Source organism: Micropterus salmoides, unplaced genomic scaffold, assembly GCF_014851395.1.
Source record: "Micropterus salmoides isolate LMB-PRFRI ecotype aquatic unplaced genomic scaffold, ASM1485139v1 Ms_hic_scaffold_2, whole genome shotgun sequence".
NCBI lineage: Eukaryota > Metazoa > Chordata > Actinopteri > Centrarchiformes > Centrarchidae > Micropterus > Micropterus salmoides.
This window is the reverse complement of record NW_024041150.1, coordinates 21,214,194-21,238,643: the sequence shown is the minus strand read 5'-3', so window position 1 is coordinate 21,238,643 and position 24,450 is coordinate 21,214,194. Positions and strand designations below refer to the sequence as shown.

The following is a 24,450-nucleotide window of genomic DNA, read 5'->3' as shown; positions in this document are numbered from 1 at the left end:
TTTAGACAACAAAGCGTGAGGGAGGGAGAGAGGAGAGAGAGATAGAGACACAAAAAGATAGAAACAGAGAGAAAGGGCATTAGAAAAAAGGCGGCAAAGAAGAGGGGGAGAGCGCCAACACAGATGGAGACATTACAAGAAAGAAAGAGATAAGTGTTTTTAAAGAGGTGATATGAGGAGAGAAATCAGGAAATTTGGAAAAGAAAATATAGTGTGCACTTATCGCAGGATAAGGCGATATCGTCACGGATACACACTGAATAGTAGATATACACAGAGGTGGGTATGAAAAGACACAATAGAGGACGGATACTGTTGCAGGCACAGGGACAGCGATAGGCAGATAGCGAGGAGAAGAAAGAGATTTGGAGAAGAGAGCAGGTTCTGCTGGCTGTTGGAAGCCGGCCCGAATGTAGTGTGAGGTCATTGACAAAGCTGTGAATGATAGAAACCAGGAGCAGAGGACGACACGGGACAAAGTACGCTTGCATACACACACACACACACACACACACACACACAGACATTCCATAACGTCACATGAACATTTATGCATACTGTCAAGACTTGTATGACCGTATGCTACACACACACACACACACACACACACACACACATATTTTGGCTGTGCATTTGTCCAAGGAAGGACAAACAGGAGTCCCCTGCAGCGGAAAAGGAAAGAAAAGCAGGAGGACACTGAGCAGAAAGTCTGCTCGGCCACATCAAATATTTACTCAGGAGCAGCTGTATTGTCGAAACATTACGCATCGAGGCTTCTCCATAATTAGGTCGATATTTTCTGCCCCTCTCCCTCTCTCTGTTTCCCTACTTCTCTGGCAGTCCACCCCTCTCCACCTCTCCTCCACACTCCCCTCCCCTCGCCTCCCCAGGCTGCTGAAATGCGTCTTGGCTCGGGACCCATGCCTCTGGCAGCCAGAGTGCTATACATGTGCACAGAACCCCGCTCGGCATAAAATGGCTGCCAGACAGGCATCTCCTCCTGAAATGTCGACAGCGGTATGCATCTGCAGGGTGTGCGTGTCGCGCGTGCGCACTGCTATTTTGCGGAGCATATCTGTACGTGTCTGCAAGTGTTTGCGGGCTAGGAACGTGCACCGCCACTGTCCAAAAAAAAGAAGAAGAAAGTTTCCCAAACTATGTGGCTAATTTAATCCACACTGTATGTGTGTATGTGCATGTGTGTTCCACAATTTAGTGGGAACAGAGCGGGTATCATGCCAAAAAATGAGAGGGCGGGTTAGGGAGAGTGTGTGTGAGTGTTTTAGTGATTATAAAATCCAGGCGAGTAACACACTTGGGCGTGGAGAAACCTCACAAGCACTGAGAAACTTTCTTGCCGAGCCAGATTTCTGTTGCCATTACCCCTAATTGCCCTAATCATTACAGTGGTATGATAAGTATCCCACCGGACAAGAAGGTGTAAGAACTTGTGGACACATACAAAATACCCACAAGCCCCCTCTGCTATTTTTTCCCTTCCTTTTTTTTTTTTTTTTTGCTGAGTAACAGCAGATAATCTGATTCATACATGGTACGGTTTTTTCAACTTCCTTCATGAACCGGTTTGTTTATTTAAACAAGTGGCCGGGACGGAGGATGCCAAGAAATGTTGTTCTTGGAAAAGGGCCGTGTGTGTACGTGCGTGTTTATGTGTATTTGTGTGTGTTAGAAGGCGTGTGTGTGTGGTGTCTGGCCCTGTGATCGAGCCCTGCCAAGCTCCCAGGGCAAAGCCCAGCCTCCTCAACCGCAACTGTTTATTTACAGGTTACACTACTGTTTATTTGAAGACTATCGGATTGGCTGGGCTTCTGCACAGGACACCTTTCAGATACAGATACTAGGCCTCAGGCCCTTAATATCTTACTTCTTTACTTTATTTCAGCCACTTTCCGAACGGCATTTTTTATTTCAATTCACAGCCAGTTTATCTGCACTGAAATCCAAGTTCTTGTAATCCAGGATGATCTTTTTTTTTTGACCCATCTAACATTTAATCCATCTTCATTTAAATACCTGTTGAGTAATTAAAATAAAGTGTAATATGATAAACACGCTTATGGCCCAACAAATGTGCACGCACTCTTCTGAACAAAATTGTCACCCTGAAAGAAGACGACGCCGCATGAAGCTGCCCTTCTTGGGTCAAAGGTAAAATGTAATGCAACAGGGGAGGTGTTTCCAGCCCCGGTGCAGGCCTGGCAGATGTGCCATATGCTTGCATCCCACCTTAAGTCATCCAGGTGGTCTCTCCTGGTGCTACAGTGGGGCCTCATACTGGAAGATGCTGCCTGGGATCTCTAATTGCCACCACCATCTGCTCTTTTTGTCATGGTTGCCTGTTCAACCCTCGAAGATAGGAAAGAAAAAAACAAAAACACCAAACTCTGATCCGATTTAAACGAACTGGTGCCCCTCTCACACCTCCACCCCTTTTCTACCCTCACCACCTTTTCAGAGTTTACCTTCTCTTTATTCTCGGGTGCTTTTTTCCCTCCCCTTGCTTGTTTCCTTCGCTCTCAGCAGTTCTCAGGCCATGAGCATATAGTTGGCAGTCGTAACCAGACTGATGGATGATTCTGAAAGTGGCATGGGGGGTGGGGGGGACAAGGCCGCCGAGCTCCCTGCTATCACTTTATGGACATGTGCTGTGCCAAAGCCACACAAACCTCCACTCGCCCACAAAAGCCTGTGTGTGTGTGTCTAGGGGGGCAACTTAAGGGAGTCACTGCTTATTGGTGCAAAGGAAAGTTGCAATCTGCTGGGGCCGACAAGCTGTGTACAACTTGCAGTGTAATGCGGATTACAGTATTGAAATGATTAATAGAAACGTCATCTACAGCAATAGTCGTTTAAATGATTTATCAAAGACAAACGTTGTTCCAGCTTCTCAGATTTGCTGCTTTTCTCTGTTTTATTGCATTGTAATTTTTGGGTTTTGGATTGTTGATCGGACAAAACAAGCAAGTTTGGCGATGTCACTGTGGGCTCTGGGAAATTGTGATGGGCATATTTCGTTTCATTAAATTCTTTTAGATGCAGTCAGACAGAAACCATCAACATGACAAAAATCATTAGTTGTGGCCCTAACTGCTTAAAATAATAACATCTTCAAACTGTGCACAGAAGGGATTTAACAGAGATCCCTTAAAACCTGTCGGACTGCTGATGAGAAAACATAAGTGACGCTTGTGTTTTAACATATTTAAGACGCAGAGCAGAGACATTGTAAGAACATGGCTTGTGCATTACTCGTACATTTTTAGGGCTCAGCATACTGGAAAGAGGGGATTTTTTTTTCCTCTTAACGTATGGTCCTGTTCCCTCCCTACTTTGTCATTGTTGAGCTTCAGCCAAGAACATTCTGTTTTTGCAGTGCTGTTTAATAGTCAAATTTAGGAGAGGGGGAACAAGAGAGAGAGGGAGAGAGACACCGAGAGAGAACAAGAATGGGATAAATCTTTCAACTTTTTTTTTCTTCCTTCTCTTCCACCCCTCTCTCTTTCCTTCTTTCTCCGTTGCCTCTGTAACACGGCTCATGAGAGCTGCGGCAGGAAAAGGGGTGTTGTTGCAATGCGAGGGTATCTGAGTTCACTGTCTCAAGCTTCTTGTCTCGGCGCTCTCATGTTTAAGGCGTAGATGATCCTCATCGGGCCCTCTGTTTTAGGGCATGTGTGGGCTTGGGCGAGTTTGAATCATTATGGGGGTCCACTCAGACGCTCCAGTGCCGCTCCGTGTGTGCTTGCAAGGCCTTGCCATGTTGAGTCAGTTGTTTTTTCTCAATAACATTCAACATACAATTATTTCTACAGTTAATTTTGCTGTTGCATGACGTTAAAGGAAAAAGACACCTGTGCCTGTCAGTGATCTACCAGAGCAGGAGGTGCTGAGGAATCATTGATTCTCCTCCCAGTGAGGCTTCGAGGTAAAAGACGTCAATGCGGGCCTGCTAATATCAAAGCCTGCGCACTGCGGCCAGTGGAAAGAATTCCACACGTTTGCCTGTTTCCCCGCCCCTCCTGTCTTGACTCCACATTTTGTTCTGTGCTCGTACCTCGCACAGCAGGACCGAACGCATTCTGTATCCCCTCCCTACACTCCCACATCCCCTTTGAAAAATTACCCAGAGGTCTGCTGGTAAAAACTCCCAGGCTGTCCTGTGTTAGACACAGAGCTTTTTTCTTCAGCTTGCCCTCCCATTAATGAGAATACTGTTCAAACAAAACTGTCTTGTTTAATGTACAGTGGGTACGCACTCCTTCACTGGTAGATAAGTGGGCGGGGGGGGGGGGGGGGGGGGGGGGGGGGTTGCACTTTTTCTTGTTGAGTGTCTTGACAGAAGTTTTGAGTTGAACAGCGACCTCAGTGAGTTTATGGTAGGCCAAAGGTGTGAGCCAAATTGTATATAAGGAGGGGCTGATACGTAAAGTAAAAGTTCTGATTAACTTATTTATTCATTATAAGTTACAGAAGGTTATTACTGCTGGAAACAGTCAGTGCTGACGAGAAAGGCGTGTTCCAGTAAGATGGCATGTTGTTGTCCTCGTGCTATACTAAGCCCCCCCACCCCATCTCTCTGTGTGTTTGCAGACTCGCAGCAGTCAGGAAGTCCCAGTAACAATGAGCCAGGCAAGAACCCTCTTCCAGGTATGTACAATACCAGTCATCCCTCCCTCCTGTCATCGCTCTATTGTGCCTCTGCAGCTTGCCCACTGTACAGCGGCATATGCACACCATAACTTAACTAGTTTAAATAGTGTTGATCTGCTCGAAAATAGCAAAGCGTTTACTGGGGGGAAAAAACAAACAAACTGTACTGTAGCAGCTTTAGGTTAATAACATGTAAAAAACATAGCAGCAAAAACATGTGATTTCCTGTATGATTTGTGACACACTTGCTGTAAATAACAATAAAAACTTTTCTTCACATCCCGTATGACGCCCACTTGGCTGAGGCCATAGTTTTTAACTATGCACGGACTGCGAAGGAATCCAATTTGATTGGATCATTAAATTTGAATCGTCATTATCCCAGTGGCAACATCAAACACAGACAGACACTGTAGACCTGGAGTGGAAGTGTTACAGCAGATTGCGCCTTTGGCTGGTAGCTGAGTGTGTCAAGGGGAGCCAGCAAACAGCTCTGTTGTTCCCCTGGACTGACCTGCGCTGTGTCGTCACTGTGTTGGAATGAAAATAGTTTGAAAAGTATAATTAGTTTTCTACCTCAAGAGCAGGTTCTGCCGATACAGGTGCCAAGGAAAACATGCTAGCGAGCCAATGACTCAGGCCTTGGAGGCCCTCAGCGGTGGCACAGTTCCCCGCAAAAGCCGTTGGCTCACTGGAGGCATTAGGCTTTGTAGGTGCCAATCGAGCCGCCCGCCTATCTGTCTGGCACGGCCTCAGTGCCCTTGGCATTGCATCAAAGCCGAGCCGGAGTCATTTGGGTGTCAATAACTTTGTCTGGCTGTTTTACCTGACTGACAGCCTCTGATTAGTGGTGTCGAGTCCTGAACACAACAAATTCTTCAACACAAATGATACATTTGTAAGTGTCATGTGTTCAGTCTAAAAAATAGTTTTCTGAAAACAGGAGAAACAACCTCACTTTGCTTCCGAAGTGGTGTCATGATTCCAAGCCTTTAAACAGTTTATTTACATTGGAAAGAGTGACCAATCTCACATTTTCAAAATAATCTTTAATATCAATACCACTGCAAATAACTCTTTTGGTGGACATGTCTTGCTGTAATACTGTATCTCAGAACAACAGTGTAAATATTGACAGTTATTTAGTTTTACGAGGGTATTTGAAAATAGGCCACGCCTGCAGCTCGTTCGTTGTGCTCACCGCAGCAGGCGTTTGAGCCTGCATGTCGCTCCCACTTCCTCACGCACCTGTCCCGTCACTCTGTTCTGTACTGCGCCGAACTGTTTGATGCTGGTAGTTTAAACACTTCAACTGAAAAAACAAACACAATAACTGAAATATTATTTTTTCACAGTCTCTCTTTTTCAACAATGCATAGCTAAAATGCTCATGGAAACTTAAAGATGACCCTCCAGCTAAGGAAAGACAAGTGTGAAAAATACTGGCGGAAAAAGGAAACTTGTTTTTTATAACAGGGGAAAAAAAGTAGCATGGGTTGCCTAAATTCCTTTGTGATGATCTGTACCTGCTTATTTGTCTGAGGTTAATGGATGACCTCATCTTAGTCCTTTTGTTTTTGTATGATCTTGCATTCACTACTAAATATTAAATGTTATAAAAAATCAAAGTAACATTTTCTTATGGGTTTCGGACTGAAGGAAAATATCATCCGTTTCCAGTTTTTACTACTGAATATTGATAATTCTTTATTGACTATATTCTTAGCACACTTGTACAGCTACATTTGGTAATGGACGTAAAATGTAAAAAAAAAACGTTTCAGTAGTTCATCCAAAATGATGGGGTGAGTGGTTGAGAATAGTTGGGGGACATACTGATGTCACTGGTGGTGGTATCTATTGAAATATGTGGCACTGAGGGCAAATCACAAACTCTAATTCTGTCTGTATTTCAGTTGGCATGAATGTATTTGATAAATAGCCAGCATGGCAATAATGATGATTGCATGATTTTTGGTATCTCCCTGTGTCTGCAGTCTACTTGGAGGACAGCTTCATCAAATCAGGAGTCTTCAGTGTTACAGAACTGGTGCGAGTGTCCAGAAGTAAGTACATGGCTGTCACATTCAAACTTACTTTTTACTTGTACTTGTGCCCTGCACACCCACAGAGGTGTTTTCAGTTATTCTTTCACTTAGCACCGATTACACCTCTGCTTGGGTTGATGCTAGGCGGAGCTATGCTGGGAATCACATGAGGACAGAAGTCCATGTACTTAACAACAATGTTGAAGATACTTTCCCTGCCCTAACAGCAACCGTGACGGTGTGGGTGTGTGAGACTTTAAATCTGTCATCGTGTTTTGCTCAAGTGCTCATGTATTTAGGTGTTTTCATCTAAACATGAACAACTGATTCTTTGATTTGTACAAACATATGTGCATTTAATGTCAACCGCCGCAAATAATACCTGTAACTGACAGCTTTTCTGCGAATCCCAACCTCTGTATATTTACTTAAAATCCACCGTACAACTGTAGTTTGGTTAATCCAGTTTGGCCAGTCGGCTCTACAATAAGAGAACAGTTGACTGCTCAGCCGTCTGTATGAGCCTGTGTGCATCTGTATAGACATGTCTGTCCTCCGCAAAGCCGTTGACAGTTGTTCTTCCAGGAGTCCTCTTGCCTTTGATAGCCGAGGGCACCCAGAGGTGCTGTTTACCTTTTACTGCTCCTGAGCTGAGGCTGAAGCTCTGCAATGTGCCTGTGGTGCATGAAGACTCCAGTAACCTAAAAGAAACATAGTTTGTAGTATGGACCACTCAGCTGCGCTGTGCTATGGTTTTGACTCAGAGCAGTATGTAATTCCTGTTCAGTGATGCAGTCAGGAACGCTTTAGTGCAGAAGTCAGTGTCAGTATAAACTAAGTTCAGAGGAGGTTTAAACTAAGTTAAGATGAAGAAATAGACAATAAACACATTACTCTGTCTTTCTTTGTTTCTTATTAAAATGATGTAAAGCCAAAACTATTGGTCGATCAACAAAAAATAAATTGGCAACTATTTTGATAATTGATTAAGCATTTAAATTGCAAAAATGCCAGCTCAAATGTAAGGATTTCAACTTTGGGTTATCTTTGGGTTTTGGACAGTTGGCTGGATTAACAAAGCTATCTGAACACGTCAACTTTGGGTTTTGGGAAATTATGGTTATTTTTCAACATTTTATACACCAACCGGCAGGTTAACTGATGATGAGTGTTAGTTGCAGCCCTAAAGTGATAGATTATTGTAGCAGAAATGTAGATCTATATTAACCTATATTTTCAAACTCTTAACTTGTTTTGGCCATTAACATGTGAATAGATTACCGACAACAAAGGATTTGAAGCTGACCTTGGTTTCTGTTTACCTACGGTATCGTAGTTTTTCTGATGTAGGAGCATGGACCAGGTTTTCTGAACTGTCTACTTGGAAAGGCAGAACCTACTCGTTTCAGTGCTCAGACACTGAGTACCCTTTGAAAGGCTGTGTTTTTGTTTAGTGTTTAATTTGCCCCCTGACCAGATGGCCACGGCGCTGGCGTGTTTGCTCTGATGTGACCGAGCCCGGTTTCACTAAAGCCGACTGAAGTCAAGTTGGAATTTTAAAAAGGTCGACGGACACACAGGAATTGTCACTCACTCAGCCGGTCACTCCCAGGGAAGATATCTAAGCAGCCGCTCGTCCGTCATCGCGCTTCTCTCCCAACTCTCCAGGCCGTTGAGACGTACTTTGAAGTCCATCAAAGGGAGCTGCGGAGTTCAAGGCTGACTTGCAGTCCGCCGCTCCGATGAAGACTCTCATTAATGCAACAGGAGCCTCGACTGGAAGTGTAAAAATATTTTGTCAACAGAAAATGTAGGAATGCAAGAGTAAATGAAAGCCAGTACAACTTTCTCTTATCCGCTTATACAGTAAGTCGAGGTAATCTGCTGGTAAATGATTTGCAGCATTGTTTAATTTATTGTTTTCTTTTTTTTATCTTAAAAGTCAAAGCCCAGATTATTAAATGAGATGACTGGCAGGGCAGCCAAGTGGCATCACAGATATTGTGCCGAGCCAAGAAGAGAGAAAGAGCTATAGAGGGAAACCAGCACAGAGAGAGATGGTCGGGGGTATCCTCAGCCATGAATGAGAAACAAAAACAAAAAAACAATGGCGTTGCATTCAGCGTCCTTGGGCCGGATGCATTCCTCCACAGACAGCTTGGTGTGGGTAGCAGCGGGTAAGTTGCCTTTGCCAGGGCTACAGTGGGCTGCCAGGGCGGAGGCTGGCGGAGGGATCGTGCCAGTGGTGAACCTCAGACCACAACAGACGGCGCCACACACTCCATCCTCTCATCGACTCCAAACCAACCAACCGCTTGAGCCGCAGGCTGCCTCCCGGGCCACACACTGAAGAGAGAGAGAGAGAGAGAGAGAGAGTGTGAGGATGGGTGGTGAACTGCTTTTGTTCTGTAAACACTGGCCTGGCCTCCCTTGAAACAATATCCCTCACCTTGACCGCAGTGAGAAAAACAACACCTTTTCCTCTGTATATCACAATGCGAGGAGACTGCTGATTATTACACTGGACCGTGGAGAAGTGCAGAAAACAATGTTGATGATTGTGAATTCAGTTTCAAGTTAACTGAGATTTCCTTGAGATGCTGAATAATAAAATATTCTGTTGTCTTACTAATGTATATTTACAGATTTAGTGACTATTTAGTGTGTCTTCTTTGTGGCATATTTAATAAAACTGGACTTGATAATAAGAATAACAGTAACAACAACAACAACAACAACAACAACAACAACAATAATAACAACAATAATAATAATAATAATAATAATTTTAATAGTAAAATAGAGATTCATCCATACATAGAAAAGGCAGCTACAGTAAACTTGCTTGTGTTCTTACCTGCAGCCACAACCACTGAGGGAGACACTGACAGTCAGTCGGAGTGCTCAGCAGAAATGCCTGTGATGGTCATACAGTTAACCTGTGAATAGGGAGCGCTTAATTTGATACACAGAGCCTCTAAACACAAAACGTCAATAACGGTCAGTCAAGCTATTGTGCAATTAATTAAATCTCCAGATCCGAGGATGGTGAAAGGCAGTACTCAGTCTGCCAACACTGCTGACGTTTAACTCCTTCTTTGCGGTGATTACAGTGTAACTGTCTCTCTTTGTTTTTCTCTGTGTCCTCTGCAGTGCCCATCACCCACGGTGCAGCGGTAAACTTCTCCATGGCCGACATGCCCAGCCAACCCTACTACCATGACCTGAACTCCAGCGTGGGGCTGCATCGCTCCCTGTCCTCCCCTCCTGGCAGGTCAGTGGAAGTTACAGCAACAAAACAAGCTTTATGGACAGAGTCGGCGGGGCAGGGGCTTCTATCTTATGGACAATAACAGTGGATTTGTTGATGATGTTATTTTTAACACAGACATATCTCAGCGAGGAAGTGCTTTATCTGTGTCCAAGATTTATCTTCATATTTACATGGAGCTGAAATTAACCATTGCATGGGATGTTAACTTAAAATGTATAATAACATTGTTTGACAGCTTTCTTGCCAAGGGTTATGAGACAGTATATACAACTTTCATGTCTGTCCCTTAATATGTAGCTGCATCTTGGACATTGTTAGCTTAGTTTAGCATAAGGTCTGGAAACAAGAGGAGAGAGCTAGCCTGGCTCTGTCTTACCTCTAAAGCTCACTAATTGATATGTTATGTTTTGTTTATTTATTCAGTACCAAAAGTGAAAGTGAAAAAAACTCCCTGCACTAGCTTCATATTTAGTGTACTAATATGAGTATCATTCTTCTCAACAAACTCTTAGCAGCAAAGCAAATAAGTGTATTTCCCAACATGTCAAACTATTCTCTGTCTAAAAACCTTCACATAATGCAAGTTAACCTGTGCCAATCCACTTCTAGCCACGCTAAATCAGTACAGACGCCATCTTGCTATCTTGAAAGCCATGCCATCCACCAATGACTGGCTATGTTAAATTTCTCCTTGTCCCGCAGCAAAAGGCCCAAAACTGTCAACATGGACGAGAACATGGACACCAGCCCGACAGGACCTGACTTCTACTCGTCACCCAGCTCGCCAGCCAGCAGTCGTGCGAACTGGCACGACAGAGATGGAGGTGATTTTCCTGTTTTTATTTGCCCACCTTTATTTACCTATGGGAGATTTGTCAGGCACGGGTGCACATTGTCAGTAACACCCTCCAATGCCTTCATACATGTGACCACGGCGTCGCACAGCTTAGCCGTCGCACCAGAGCATGTTAACGGAATTTAAAGAAGGACACGAGCACATTACTCATTTCATCCTCATCGCCTGCAAACAGGCTTGATCAAAGTGAACACCTCGTACAAACTGTATCTAATAAATGACGTCACTCTGGTTATTTTGATTATTGATAAACTTGAGTTTGAGTAATGAGTTTGACCTTCATACAAGGTGTAAGTTTTCAAATGTTCTTCATATACAGATAGCTGAAGCACCTTGTCAGTGGCAGTTATGGAGAAATTCCAGTTTAGAAACCTCATGTAGAGCTCTTAGGCCCTGCAGGGCAAACATGACAGATGATCTCTTTTCAGGAAATCAGACTCTACATTTTAGCTGCACTTGAGAGTAGCTTGCCCGTCCGTTGACGATCATGTGCCAGCTTTAAGGTACAGGAATTAAGCAAATTAAGACATAAAGCTCACCTAATGAGCTCATATAGTAGGGCTTATTGGATCCAGGAAAAAAAAAAAGGAAAAGGTTTACCAGAGAATCAAGCGTGCTGTCTTGAATGCGAGATCCTCCCGGGACAGCTTGCATGTCTCATTACGTTGTCTCCCGGTGCAGAGCAGAACCCGTCACCCTTTTAATTAAGGCCTCACTGTCCCGTGTTTCCGGATCAATCTCGCTCTCTGCTGACTTCTTTCCACACTCTGCTGCCCGCGCTGCCTCTGGATTGTACCAACAGAGGTGGTAGGAAATGTTTTGTTAGACTGTGACAAACAAAAACGATTGGAAATAAAAATGTCCCACCTTTTCCTCAGCAAGACATCCTGTGGTTTTACCTTTGTACGCATTCCTCATTTTTGTTTTTCTATCCAGTCCTCTCTTTTTTTAAATTTGAATATAATAAGTAGGAAGGCTGAGAGAGGAAAACGCCAGATGATACACAAGAGAGACACAGCACTGATGGGATTCCACCACAGCCCAATGTGGTTACATGAAATTTTAGCCTGTCCCTTTGCACAAGGCCCGAGAGCATTGCTCTGCGTAAACTTAGACACTTTTGGGCGAGGAGAAAGGGAAAGCAGTGGGTAGGAAACTCTCCAAAGACAGCCATTATTCTGTCAGGAGAGAATAAATAAGAAGTGGGGTGATATTAAACCCATATGAGGCCTCCCAAGTGCCAAGCGGTCATTTCTCGCACATGGTTGTCGTTTGACAAAACCTCACCCTGTAAAGGAAGAAAATGTTCCTCTATATTTCTTAGTAAGTAAGACGTTTTCTTGTGGGATTTTGTTATGTGAAGGTACACATTTGCCCATTTAATACCAAATATACCAGATACCAAAATACATCTAGTCTGGTCTTAAAGCACAAAAAAAACATTAGACTTTTTTTTTTTATTTAAACAATTTAATGTGTTTAATTTCTGGTAATTAATTGTCCAGTTTTATTTCCTGAGGCAGTCCGGTCGATTCTCTGAAGGATTTAATTAGCAGAAGAGAGGAAAAGCTGAATACTGAATAATGTCCTATTTATACATGGAAACATTAACCAGTGATATCAATCTTCTCAGAGGTATTTCTCCCTCTGACACAAAAATGGAAGCACTTAAGCCTGTATCCTCTTGCAACCTCAGACTGGGAAATCCCCATGAATTCCAGCCACCTTTGTAGCTCTCTTTCTCTGGAGATGAGTGATTCTTCCTGTCACTCGGGTGGATGCTTGCCTGTTGTGAGAGTGAAAGGGAGGGAAGGATGGTTAATACTATGGAATTGCCTTAACAACGGGGTTTATATAGCTTATTTTGAGGGGGAAGAGATGGATGATTTGAAAGTCATACACCCCAAGAATCTGTGACAGACCAGAAAAGTACTAGATGAATGTTCATAGAAGGACCACAAGCAGACATAGTGCATTGCCTCTCGCATCTAGTTGTTATCACGTTCCCTTCAGACGCTGCGTCTTACCATGGAAAATTGAAAACCGCACAGCTGTGACAGCACAACATTGTTCATGAAAGTGTGGAGCAGCGATAATGCGCAACTTATAAAAGTTCATGCACATACCTTTTTAGTTTATAGAACAGTACAAATTGTCTAAAGAAATTTCACGTCTCCTGCTGAGCCTCCAGGATTATTCATGGGGAATTACAGTAGCTTGTCAGACACCGTGTAAGGCCGAGGTGAGCAGATGTTACAGTGTAATGTTCTATTTAAGATTATGTGAGGCTCTTGAAATTCTTAAATCCTATTTGAGCGACCGGCTGTTTTACGGCCGTGCATCAGTTCACAGGATTTTAATTGGCTGCTCAGACATGACAAAAGACCAATTTTCACAGGACTCGTATTTCTTGGGGATGTCCAGTGATTTGTAATGATTCCAGAGATTATATGTGATTTTGGCCCTTTGCAATGTCTATTATTTGCAAAATACATTTTCCATTGTCTGCTGCATTTGCTAAAGGCAGGGGACCCTTGCTAACACTAATCCCATGCAGATCAAATTCTGCTTTATTTCAACCATAATTCATTGTTGGCACTTAATTCCTTTTCATTCATGAGAAATGGCAACATTACAGGAAGCTGTTGGGAAACGTCTTTTCAGCTGAAATTCTCACTTAAAAAAAGAACTTTTATGAGTCACGTAGAAATGTTCTGACCTTGAGCACTCGTTTATGTGTTTGGGTGTGCTTGTGTGTGTTTTTGCTCACCAGCAGACATGTCCTCTCCCACCATGAAGAAGCCAGAGAAGCCGCTCTTCAGCCCCACCTCCCCGCAGGACTCTTCACCACGACTCAGCACTTTCCCTCAGCCTCATCATCCAGGCCTAACAGGTGTAGGACACAGTGGTGAGTTACCGGTGACTTTGACCACCAGCTCGCTTGCGAAATCTGGAGCCCTAATTGACTTTTTCCCTCATAAATAGTCGATGCTGATACTTAATTTACCCTCTCGGATCAATGACGATCGCTTTATCTTAACTCCTTCTCACAAAACACTAAATCTTTATGTTCCTCCCCACTCTTGTCTTTCTCTCTTGCAGTTATATCGACAAGGAGCCCCCCTCCACACTCGCCCTTGCAGTTCTCTGCCTCGGCTATCTTGCCCCCAGCGCCGTCACCCTACTTTTCGCACACCACCATCCGCTACCCACCCCACCTCAACCCTGCTGATCCCCTCAAGAGCTACGTGCCGTCATATGACCCGTCCAGCCCACAGAGCAGCCAGGTCAGTCTTTTTTACTTCTTTTCTTCTTCGTTTTTTTTTTCCTTTGACTTTGAAGGACCCGGTTTGTAGGCCAGAAGTTGGAGGCTGGTTTGGCAAGACATCCATGGCCTCGAGTAGTTCTTTGTTATCTTGTTCAGCTCTACTCCCATCTGACCTCAAGAGATTAAAGATAAGATAAAGTATAGCATGCATTTTGTCATTATTTCATTACTGCCTCATTGATTCATTTGTAAATAAGTCAACGTCATCCTGTTTTACTTGCTTTTTCTTTTATCTGAAACCTGCTCCTGGTCATTCTCTTTATTTATGTTGTGGGTTAGAATGACGTCTTAATAAACCCGCTTCTTCTCGGTGCTTTTATCAAGTCCAGAAAATCTACGAAAGGGACTATAATTTTACAGACCCAAAATTAGAAATGTTAAGCCCTTAAGCTGGCCACAGTTTGATAGGGTTTTGTCCTGGGAACCCCCAAATTGTCACATGACACACTTCATTTAATGCTGAGCTGCCTTTCGCCATATGTGTAGACGTGATATTGTTCATAGACAAACCTATAATTACAATAACCATCGAAAAAAAGAATTTACAGTGAATTAAAGCACAGTTAAATTAAACCACTTTTCATTTTGCAGGCAACCCCAGACTGAACTTTGCAGACCGCTTCATGTGACAGGGAAGCGTATATTTTCTGTTTGATATAATGCTCATGGCAAAAGGTTATGGTACATTCCCAGCCTTATATTTGTAGTCGGGATAAAAAAAAACAACCTAATGTGTCCATAAAAAAGTCAACCATTCTATTGCAATTGCAGTAACACGTGACGTACAAAACTGTATCAAGGCATTACAGTAAATCAAATGGCTTACATTCTGGGTACACACTGTGGCCAGTGTGTTGGAGAGAGCGAGAGCAGGCGTCTCTATAGATGAGAGAGCAGTGTGATATTTATGTGAGTTTTATATCCCCGCTGTTCTCACTGTAAACAAAGGCCTTGTAGACGGCTCCATCTCCAGAGCAGGGAGCGGGTTAGGGGGATGGAGTGGAGGGTGGGGGCTGTTACTCTAGAGAAAAACCGCGGGGAATGATAAAGGTTGTAAATATTTGCCGTTGCCGGGGCCCGGCTCTTGTGCAGAATTAACTGGCCCTCTGCTGGGGTGCTGGAGAAAAGAGAGCGGGAAGGGGGGGGCTAGTGAGCACTAGAAGACCAGTTTGGGGAAGTAGGGAGGAGGGGGGAGGCTCAGCAAATAACACGGCGCTTATAATCCCATGGACGAGTGCCAGAATGTTTTTATGCTTGCTTTAACGCAGATTATATTACACTCTAATTAAACATTCTATTCACATGGGAGGGAACCCTGTGGACACAATTCTTTTCCAAAAAGGCCTGTTTGAGTTTTGAACTTGGGGCGGCCCTGAAATGAACGCCCCAGACAGTCTCCAGCCGTCTGAAAGAGTAGCTCCCACTAGCTTCTTTTCTTTCTTTCTCTATATATATAGTCTCTCTGCCTCGCTCTCTGTACTCGCCATTGTAACAGGTCACTCTGCAGCTCTCTCTGTCTTTTCATGCTCGAGTCCTCTTAAATTCCATTTATGAGTGCCATTAAAATCATTGTTTAAAATCATGTAGGAAATCCATCGTCAGTGACTGAGGATCTATTGTTGCTCCTGCCCTCCCCCCAGAGTTTTAGTAATAACTGTGACAACGCAGCGACTGAAAGTACTGAAATCTTTTCTTCGCGCGGAGCATTAAGTGTACGAATGAGCGACCCAGTCACCTTTTGTTGCTGAGTTTAGGTCTGTGAGATCAAATTGAGCCGTTAAGATGAGATAATGCCTCCAGAAATGGGGACAGGACATTCAAAAATGTAGTTTGTTACATGCTTGTATTGGTTTATTGAGATCAGCCCAAGTGCACGTTTACAAGCGAACAAGAGATTGTAAACATAAGTCATGGGACACAGTTCCGTCCTGTCCTCCCATGCTATAGGGTTAGAGTTTTTTTTGTGTAAGACAAAACAAATGCAGTTCTTGTTCTTGCATGCACCTTTATCAAAGCATGATTCTTTGTGCATTAATTCATGTTTATTCGAACAGAAGTATCTGGCAGATATTATCATATGTGACCATTGACCTGTACATTTTAGGCCCATTTCTTGCACAGTTTGGATACACAGTGGTGTTCACCATTGTTCTCATCTTACCAAACAAAACCCAACGAAAGCTGATAGACTCCAGACATGTTGTTAACCACTCCGCACATGTTTGGCAGGAGCATCCCTACAAATCTAGACAAAATAAATCTTTCTTTGAAATAAAATACTTGTGATAGTGAAATGTGGTTTCTTGTCGTCTGTACCCCACCTGCAGCCTAACAGTAGTGGTCAGGTGGTAGGAAAAGTCCCAGGCCACTTCACCCCAGTTCTGGCCCCCTCCCCACACCACGGCGCTGTGCGACCCGTCTCGCTCTCCATGCCCGACACCAAGCCCATCACCACATCCACAGAAGGTGAGTCCGGACCAACCGGGATTGATAACCACTACCGCACACCATCCATTAAACACCGAGCCTCCTGCAGTTCTACATTTTATAACAAGTGCTTCAAATGACTCAGTAGTTTGCTTTCTACGTGTGTGTGCGACCTCAGATGCTCTTACATGACAGCTCATTGTTTGCGGGAATATTAAAAAAGCACAAAGGTTCTAAACTTGAAATGGTAATAAGAACAATAATGTTTAAAGAGTAACTTTAGCAGTATTTCAGTGTTGGTTGTTTATAATGTTGACAAATGTGCATAAGAGCAACAGTTACATATAAGCCCCCAAAATTCAAATTGTAAAGTAAGCATGTGTTTTTGTTTTTGTGATGACCCAGGCTACTCATCCCCTGGCACCCCGACGGCTAACCGTTTTGTAGGCCTGAGCCCCAGAGATCCAGCCTTCCTCCACCAGCAACAGGTGAGATCTCCCCCTTCCAACGTTCAGCTCACCTGCTCCTCCTGTCCTTTCATTTTCTGTCCCCCATCTCTTCCGCACATCAGATGTGAAATCCCTGCCCTCTGCAAAAGCCTGTCGCCCTCTGAATTAGATTTTTAGGGAGCATTAAAATGTCGTGTCAGATCAGAGCTCTTCGGGATCAGGTCAGAGCACTCATACGCTGAGGTCAAGCATAGCATTCACTGTTGGCATAAAAAATCTGCCACATTTTTCAGAGCTCAGATCTATTTTGCTTTAAATACTACAATGCCGAAATCTCTCTCTTTCTACTGCTATGTTAATTTTTAAGTTTTAGTCACTTCGGATTGAGTTTTATTTTCAAGGAGCCTTGAAAGATCTTTAAAATACCCACAATTATGTATCCCTTAGCGTGTCCATTAGCTGAATTTGAGCAGATTATATTGATTTTATATCGCAAAATTGTTTTGATAAATACACTTTATAAGCAGCGTAGAATTAACCTCATGTCAGTGATCCAGGGAGACGATGTACAATGATGTATTTCAAAAAAGCGCTAATACATTTTCTCTGTAACTGTTAGTATTTATGAATAGTTTAATAGTGTGTGTGTGTGTGTGTGTGTGTTTGAGTTGAAATCCTACAGCTTATAGTAGAAGGGGGCGTCTATATCCTAAAGTCACTTTAAAGAAAGAATTGAAAGTGTCAGGAAATTCACTGTCATCTTGTGGCCGCTACTAAGATGGGACTTTGGTGTCTTTGCGAGTGGGATGTGCTGAACTGTGTTACCGGCCGCCTCAAATTACTTTAGAAAATCTCTCTCTCTCACACACACACACACACACACATGCACTCCCTCATTTACGGTACACGAGCTGAATATTTAGCCTTGGCGTCACACAGTTGCTCCAGCAGCGGTACTAGGACAGATGTGGTGACCCTGTATGGGTCTGTGTGTGTGGGTGTGTTTGTGTGTGTCTGCGAGGTTAGGAGTGTTGCGGCGATGTCATACGGGAGAGAGTGCTGCCCCCCCCCTCCCTTCTTATTGAAAGCGCTGGTCTCAGGCCAAGGCTTTTCCAACCACAACTAATTGAATGCATCTGCACACGGCTACATAATGATCGCTGGGTTTCTCCTCAGCCCCCCCCCACCCTTTTTTTTTTTTTGTAAAAATGACGAAGCTGGCCTCTGTTTCCTCACTCCTTTTTCAGTCTTTCTTTTTTCTCTCTCTGCCTTTCTTGCTCCCCATTTTACACTGAAATGAGAGAAGGCAAAAAATTATATATGAATATTTGTCAGAAGTCGTGGGATGCTTTTATTCCACCCAGGAGCAGGAGGAGGAGAGGGAGGATTCACTTGGCTTCACATTTTCTTGTAGCACTGCTACTTCTTTCAGTGGGAGCACAAAGTGACCACACAGGACAGCAGCAGACTGACTGTATGTCGTCCAAAGCTTTGCTCCCAGAAGCTATAAAGCCCTTAAAAGTATAAATCTACCACATGTCCTCCTAAGAAATACAGCATGATGTTTTAATAAATAAATACTATTTTCATTTGTTAATTTGTATATTTATGTGATTCCATTGCACTGACGAGAAAAAACAAAAAGTACTTTGGGCCTAGCAAAGACAAGCCACATCAGCTCAGATGTGTTTGGACTTACTCAGTTTGGAAAAGTGTACCATCGAAAAGACAGTGGCTTAAAATGTGAAAGATGAATGAAGGATTTGTAAACACAACAGTGACACCTCTCTAGAAGCTAATTACATGCTATATCCCGATGAATAAATGTTCTTGACGGCTTAGGGAACTCTAAACAGTCCTGATACTGATTCATCATGCTTCTGCTTGTCACAGTTGTTTTTGTTTTCCGTGGTATGATTTAACGGCCTGGGATCTGGTCTCGCCGAGCGGGCCGACACCGAGCCAAGTCCCTAAGGACTAAACACTTTCACCCAATGCTCTGTCATTGTCCTCATCTGGCGATGGGATGTTTACTGACTCTCTTAGTTGTTTAGTTGCGGCCGTTTGTCGCTTGGGAGGCTTGGCAGGAAAGGGCAACACGTCACACAACCATGAGTCGAGAGTTAAAGTTTTTAAACGTGGTCAGCGTTGAGGCTGGACCATGGAGGTGCACTGTTCTTTGTCTGTCTGTCTGTATGATGGATAGAGGCCATGACTTGTACTGCATCTACCTCTGCTGCTGTCAGAGCTAACTTTGATTTTATTTTTTTTTTAACTTTAGAAAAACAGGAGAGTCAGAAGACAATTTAAAAATAGGTCTCCTGATCCTTCTTCAAACTGCTACTACAGTGTTGATAATTATAGTATTACAATACTATGAATTAATTTAATAGTCATCTTTGATAACTTTGTAAAGTAAGTAAAGCTACTTTTCAGAGTAGTGCCTATTTTAAAAAGTATGTGGCACCACTAAAATAGAAGTCCCTGGACACACACACACACAGACAGACAGACAGACAGACACAGACAGACAGACAGACAGACAGACAGACAGACACACACACAGACAGACAGACAGACAGACACACACACACACACACACAGTAGGCTTCAAAAATGAAAAAAATGAAAAACAACAACAACACCACACGCTCCCACACCTGCTCTACGATTCCCAGGCAGCGAATGTGTGAAAACCCTCCATTCATCTCTCGCCTTGGTTAACCCCTCGAGGGAACGCCACCATCTAGCATTCCGCAGGGAAAGATCCGTGATCAGATGTCATTTGGTATTATCTAAGGAAGGATCCTAATCCACAATCTGCCCGCATCTGTTTGCTAACGTTCCCCGGCTCCGTCCCCCTTTTCCCCCGCTCGCCGTGCCACTCTGATGTGCCGGTGCCAGCGGACAGATGGCGAGCCCCTCGAGGAGCGGTGGCACGGAGCGTCTGGCCCAACCCGCGCATTCTCTCCAAGCTTTTGTCAGGCTGGAGAGCGCGGGAGCGGCGTGGGGGTTTATTCTCCCAACCTTCAATAAATACAGAGGAAAAACACACTGGATGGCCAAGAAACGTTGTTTCCTGTTCAGTTTTATTAAGCAGCTTGTGATCAAAGCTAATATATCACGCTGTAATAAAATGGAGGGTCATTACGTCATTGAAAGGCTTTTGGGATTAACTCCTAAAATCCTCTGTTTCTTGCCAAAATCAAGGCACGTAACAGAAACTGCATTCATGTATGGCTTAAGTAGGAAACCATCATCGTCTCCTGATGTGTTCTTCCAGGTGCTCTGAGGAGAAAGACGACATTTCTCAACCGCCGCAAATGGCTTTGAATATTCAGCGTATGCGTATATCTGATTAAATCCCTCTTAAGAGCCTCTGCAAAACGTCTGCCACTGCACGCAGAGCGCTAACAGTGCAGTTTTAGCCCGATGCATTACTAAATGAATGTGTTGACCACAGGGCAAGGTTAGGTTGGTATTGGCAGAGATAGCTCTCAGCTGGATTGCCGACACGTGCGTTCGCATAATGCATGCAAAGGAGACACAGTTTGTGTGTGGCTTTTTTTGTTGTTGTTGCAGTAATTTGTAATCTGTATGTGAGGTTGGCATGTCTTAAGAAGAGGGGAAAACGGGGTTAGTGCGCTCGTGCATGTGTGTTTGGGTGTGTGTGTGCTGTTTAACGTCATTGTAATTTTGACCCCTAATCAATAAAAACAGTTAGCTAATGAAAACAAAGTCTGCATGCTTGAGGGCATGCGCACTCCTTCCTGAATCTTAAAGTGCACTCACAGGGAAGCAGTGATTCTCGACAGGGTGCATGCATCCAGCGGACTGCATGGCTTCATTGCTAACCAGTTTAAAAAGCAGTAACCCCTCACAGACGAACTACTGATATGATGCCACTCACATTTGTAACTAACTAACTTTTCACTTCCAGGTTAGCTGTTACCACTAACTGTGATTGCATGCTTTTTTTGTTGTGTCTGTTTTAGCCATATCTTTGATTTAACTGTTATTTCCCCCAACAAATAATGAATATACTGATTCCATTCACCATTTTTTATTTTATCATTGTCAGTAACAGGACTCATTTTGGAGTCTTTTTAATTTTATTTTATTTCTGCTGCTCCTGCTCTAGGCTCTTCTGCATGCATTTGTGTATACAGTGTTGAGTTGTAGTGTAATCTGAAGTGGAAGTTGTCTTGGCCCAGTGATCTGACCGCTAGGTTTCAATTGACAGCTGAGGAAGTGTGACTGGAGCGTGACTCAAAACGGCAGGCATTATGGCCCCAGTGCCTCTGACGACACTTTGGGGATTACTTGGCAAAGGTAACCTTTTCATTCTTTCATGCCATCTCTCTGTCTCTCTTACACCACACAAACACACAAAATTGGATTAATAACACCGTACAATATGTTGTTGTCTTCATTTTCTTACTCCTTACATTTTAGAAATTCACATATAGGTCTAATTTATCTGGACTATGGCTGTTAAGTGTTACTGAAGTGGCATGATCTGCCACAGAGGTTGTACCCTTTGGACTTTAAGTTGATAAAAGTAGAAGACATTTCCTTGAGTCAGGTCAACAGAGCTTTCCTCTTGGATTCACGCCCAACAAAAACAAAATGTTCTAATTTCAAAACACTTTGATGAAGCTAATTAGAACAGATGAAGTCAAGCCATGTAGACTGAAATAAGTCATTTCAGGTCAGCTTTTTGGCCATGTGATGATGTTTAACTTTCCACATTTGAACAAGCTTAGCTTTGTTTGACTTTATGCTGAAGTCATGTTTTACTCTCTTTAACTTAAAGCTACAGAAAGCCCCACCCTCCCCATGCACCTCTTCCCTGCCTCCATACTGTATGGCCCCTCTCTGGGGGCAAAACCTGAACCATTTCACCACGGCAGAGTGATCGAGCTGAGCTAAGCCTTTTCCTGTTACGTCTCCTTTTCCCCTCTTCCCTGGAAGTGTAGAGCATCTGTCTGTGTGTGTGTGAGAGAGAGAGAGAGTGTTTGTGTGCAGCTCATTTTGTGCCTGCTGAAGTTACAAGCCTTTTTAGAAACACACATGCATACAGCAGAACCCCCTTCAATAGGCCTCGTAATAGGCCAGTGGAGGTAGCCGAGAAAAATGTCCCCTGCAGCTGCTCGAGGTCTCCTATTTTACTCGCACACCAGCTGACTCCTCCTCTTTTCTCCATGTGAGTGTACTGTAATGAGCACAGATAAAATAGATCCCAACTGAATTTAGTTAATTTTGTTACAAAGACGGGATGGTAATTCTATTCTACTGTTTCCTCTTTGATGTATTATTTGTCTAAAACCGTTGAACGTATAGATGGAATCAGTTGGATTTCTCTTTTATCTGGCCTGCCCTTTAAACGGAGCACTCCGCAATGTCTCTTCAGCACTGGCCCCCAAATTAAAATGCTGCCAGACTCGCATGTTGCCATTGTGCAGGAAATGGGTCAGCAATCCATTAAGATGCCATTAGATAATCTAATTTAGGGAGCTAATCCTTAAACGAAGCACGCTGTATGCCAGGGCTGTGCTTGCAGGGAGTAGAATTAGTGAGGTTTGGGAGCTTGGACAGGGCAAGGGGAGGCCATCTTGAAGGTTACCTAAGGAAATACAGCAATAGAGGTCAGGGTTTTTTTTGTCTGGAGCTGCTTGGATTGGAGAAACCTAAAGCAACAACTATATGTATGGAAAGAAAATGTAAAGGCATTTTAAAATGTATACCATATTGGCAGGTCCAGATTGCAGCGGAAGAGAAACTGGAACAGCAATACCCAGAATTCCTGTAACGTGGCATCAACTGCATTTCCAACATGGCCTGCGTGTGATTGCATCGTACTATATATCTATCACTGGAGAGTGTGACTTTATTTGCATGGAGCCTTCGCTTGCTGCTTTTTTAGGACACAGTTTGTATTCAAAGTGCAGTCATACTAATAAAGCACATCTGCATGTCTCAATTAGCAGTGACGGGAGGATTTCATCTCCTTCGCTTTGCGAGTCAGTCTGGTAGAAGAGGAGGCCTTTACATCAAAATCCTGCCCGTTGCAGCTTTAGGTTATGGGACGCAGATACAGACTGACAGCCGTCGATTTTAACAAGATTAAAACCGATCTGCCGGTTTAGTGCGCACAAAGGGCCGTGAGTCCGCTTTTGTAGCTGTGTGGTCCCCGTAATGTAAGCCATTACCTGGGAGGAGTCTCATAAGGAAAGAGAAACATAGAGAGATGGAGAAAGAAAGAAAGAGAAAGACAGACAGCAAACAGGAAAGAGAAAGCTGCAGCCCTTGGCCACTCTGTGCGCTCTTTGTTCAGTAAGGTAGGAAAAACTTAATCCCCCCTTTCCTGTAGGATGATTTTTGGCAGGGTGAAAGAGAGAAGGAGGGAGGGAAGAAAGCAAAAGACAGAGGATAGCATGAGGACGGGTTGGACAGGGGGGGGGGGACTGCGAGAGAGGATTAACCTAGAGGTTGTTTTTAACTCTTTGCGCACACACACACAATCTAAAACTTTAGTGAGTTTTTATTTTGAATATGTCTTCTCCCCTCTGTCTTTCTTTCTTTCACTCTTTTTTAAGGATTCTGACTCCTTTAGGCCACGAAGTGAATTGAATTTGCACTTCCATTGTTTTAAGTAAAAGAGCAGTGACTAGTGATTTGTATAAAATGCAGACTGGTTGATGAGAGGCTTTCATGAACGCAGACAGTGTTGTCTAGTCGCGAGGCTTCACAAAGAATCGAGTCTGTCCCCTCTTCAGACTTAAGCCTTGTCTGTTGTTGTTGTTGGTGTTTTTTTTTAAAAAACAACTTTTCTTCTTATCATCCGTCTTCCCTCCTCTCCCTAAACATCTCTTCTTGTCCACTTTTTTCCACACCGTCATCCTTCCTTCCTGCTCTTCTTCATCCGTTTTGACCCACTCAGGGTTTTATCCTCTACCCGTGCCGAAGTTAGCAAGTTGTTTGAAAAGTTTGCTGTTGGTGATTTGGATAGAAAATGTGCAACACAGGTATTCTCAGACGTAGCAGGGGGTGAAGTGAGAGAGGTGGGAGGGTCTTAGATGAGCGCATACTGGGGGCCTGTGGGGGAGAAAGGGGGGTTAGCTAATTATCTGACATGTACGTAGCGCAGCACCCCACGGGAACAACATGCTGTTTGTTCCCGCTCGCGTTTTCAGTTAGCACCGTTGCTCCCCAGGAACAATCACTGTGTTGTTTTGCCATTAGCGTGAGATGAATAGGGATGGGACAGCTTTGTGTAGAGACCCCCCCACCGCTCCCACACTTTTTACCCACAACCCCCCGCCTTCCTCCACCTCCAATCACACTGTCCCCCTCATGATTTTCTATACTGCCGTCAATGCAGAGAAGAGGACCCGTGT

At 43.7% G+C, this 24,450-nt stretch overlaps 1 protein-coding gene across 10 annotated transcripts in view; it reads left to right on the top strand.

Moving 5' to 3' along the window:
* LOC119913416 (nuclear factor 1 B-type-like) overlaps window positions 1-24,450 on the top strand; it is a 70,681-nt gene that overhangs the window by 39,854 nt on the left and 6,377 nt on the right. For 3 of the 10 annotated variants that reach the window (XM_038732830.1, XM_038732833.1, XM_038732832.1), the window contains exons 3-11: window positions 4,609-4,665; window positions 6,666-6,734; window positions 9,870-9,990; window positions 10,693-10,814; window positions 13,620-13,754; window positions 13,949-14,133; window positions 16,502-16,640; window positions 17,007-17,089; window positions 21,294-21,382. In XM_038732830.1, the coding sequence (XP_038588758.1) occupies window positions 4,609-4,665; window positions 6,666-6,734; window positions 9,870-9,990; window positions 10,693-10,814; window positions 13,620-13,754; window positions 13,949-14,133; window positions 16,502-16,640; window positions 17,007-17,089; window positions 21,294-21,382 (1,000 nt within the window). The remainder of the gene's footprint in view (window positions 1-4,608; window positions 4,666-6,665; window positions 6,735-9,869; window positions 9,991-10,692; window positions 10,815-13,619; window positions 13,755-13,948; window positions 14,134-16,501; window positions 16,641-17,006; window positions 17,090-21,293; window positions 21,383-24,450) is intronic. The other 7 variants (XM_038732831.1, XM_038732835.1, XM_038732839.1 and 4 more) reach the window with 5 other exon arrangements.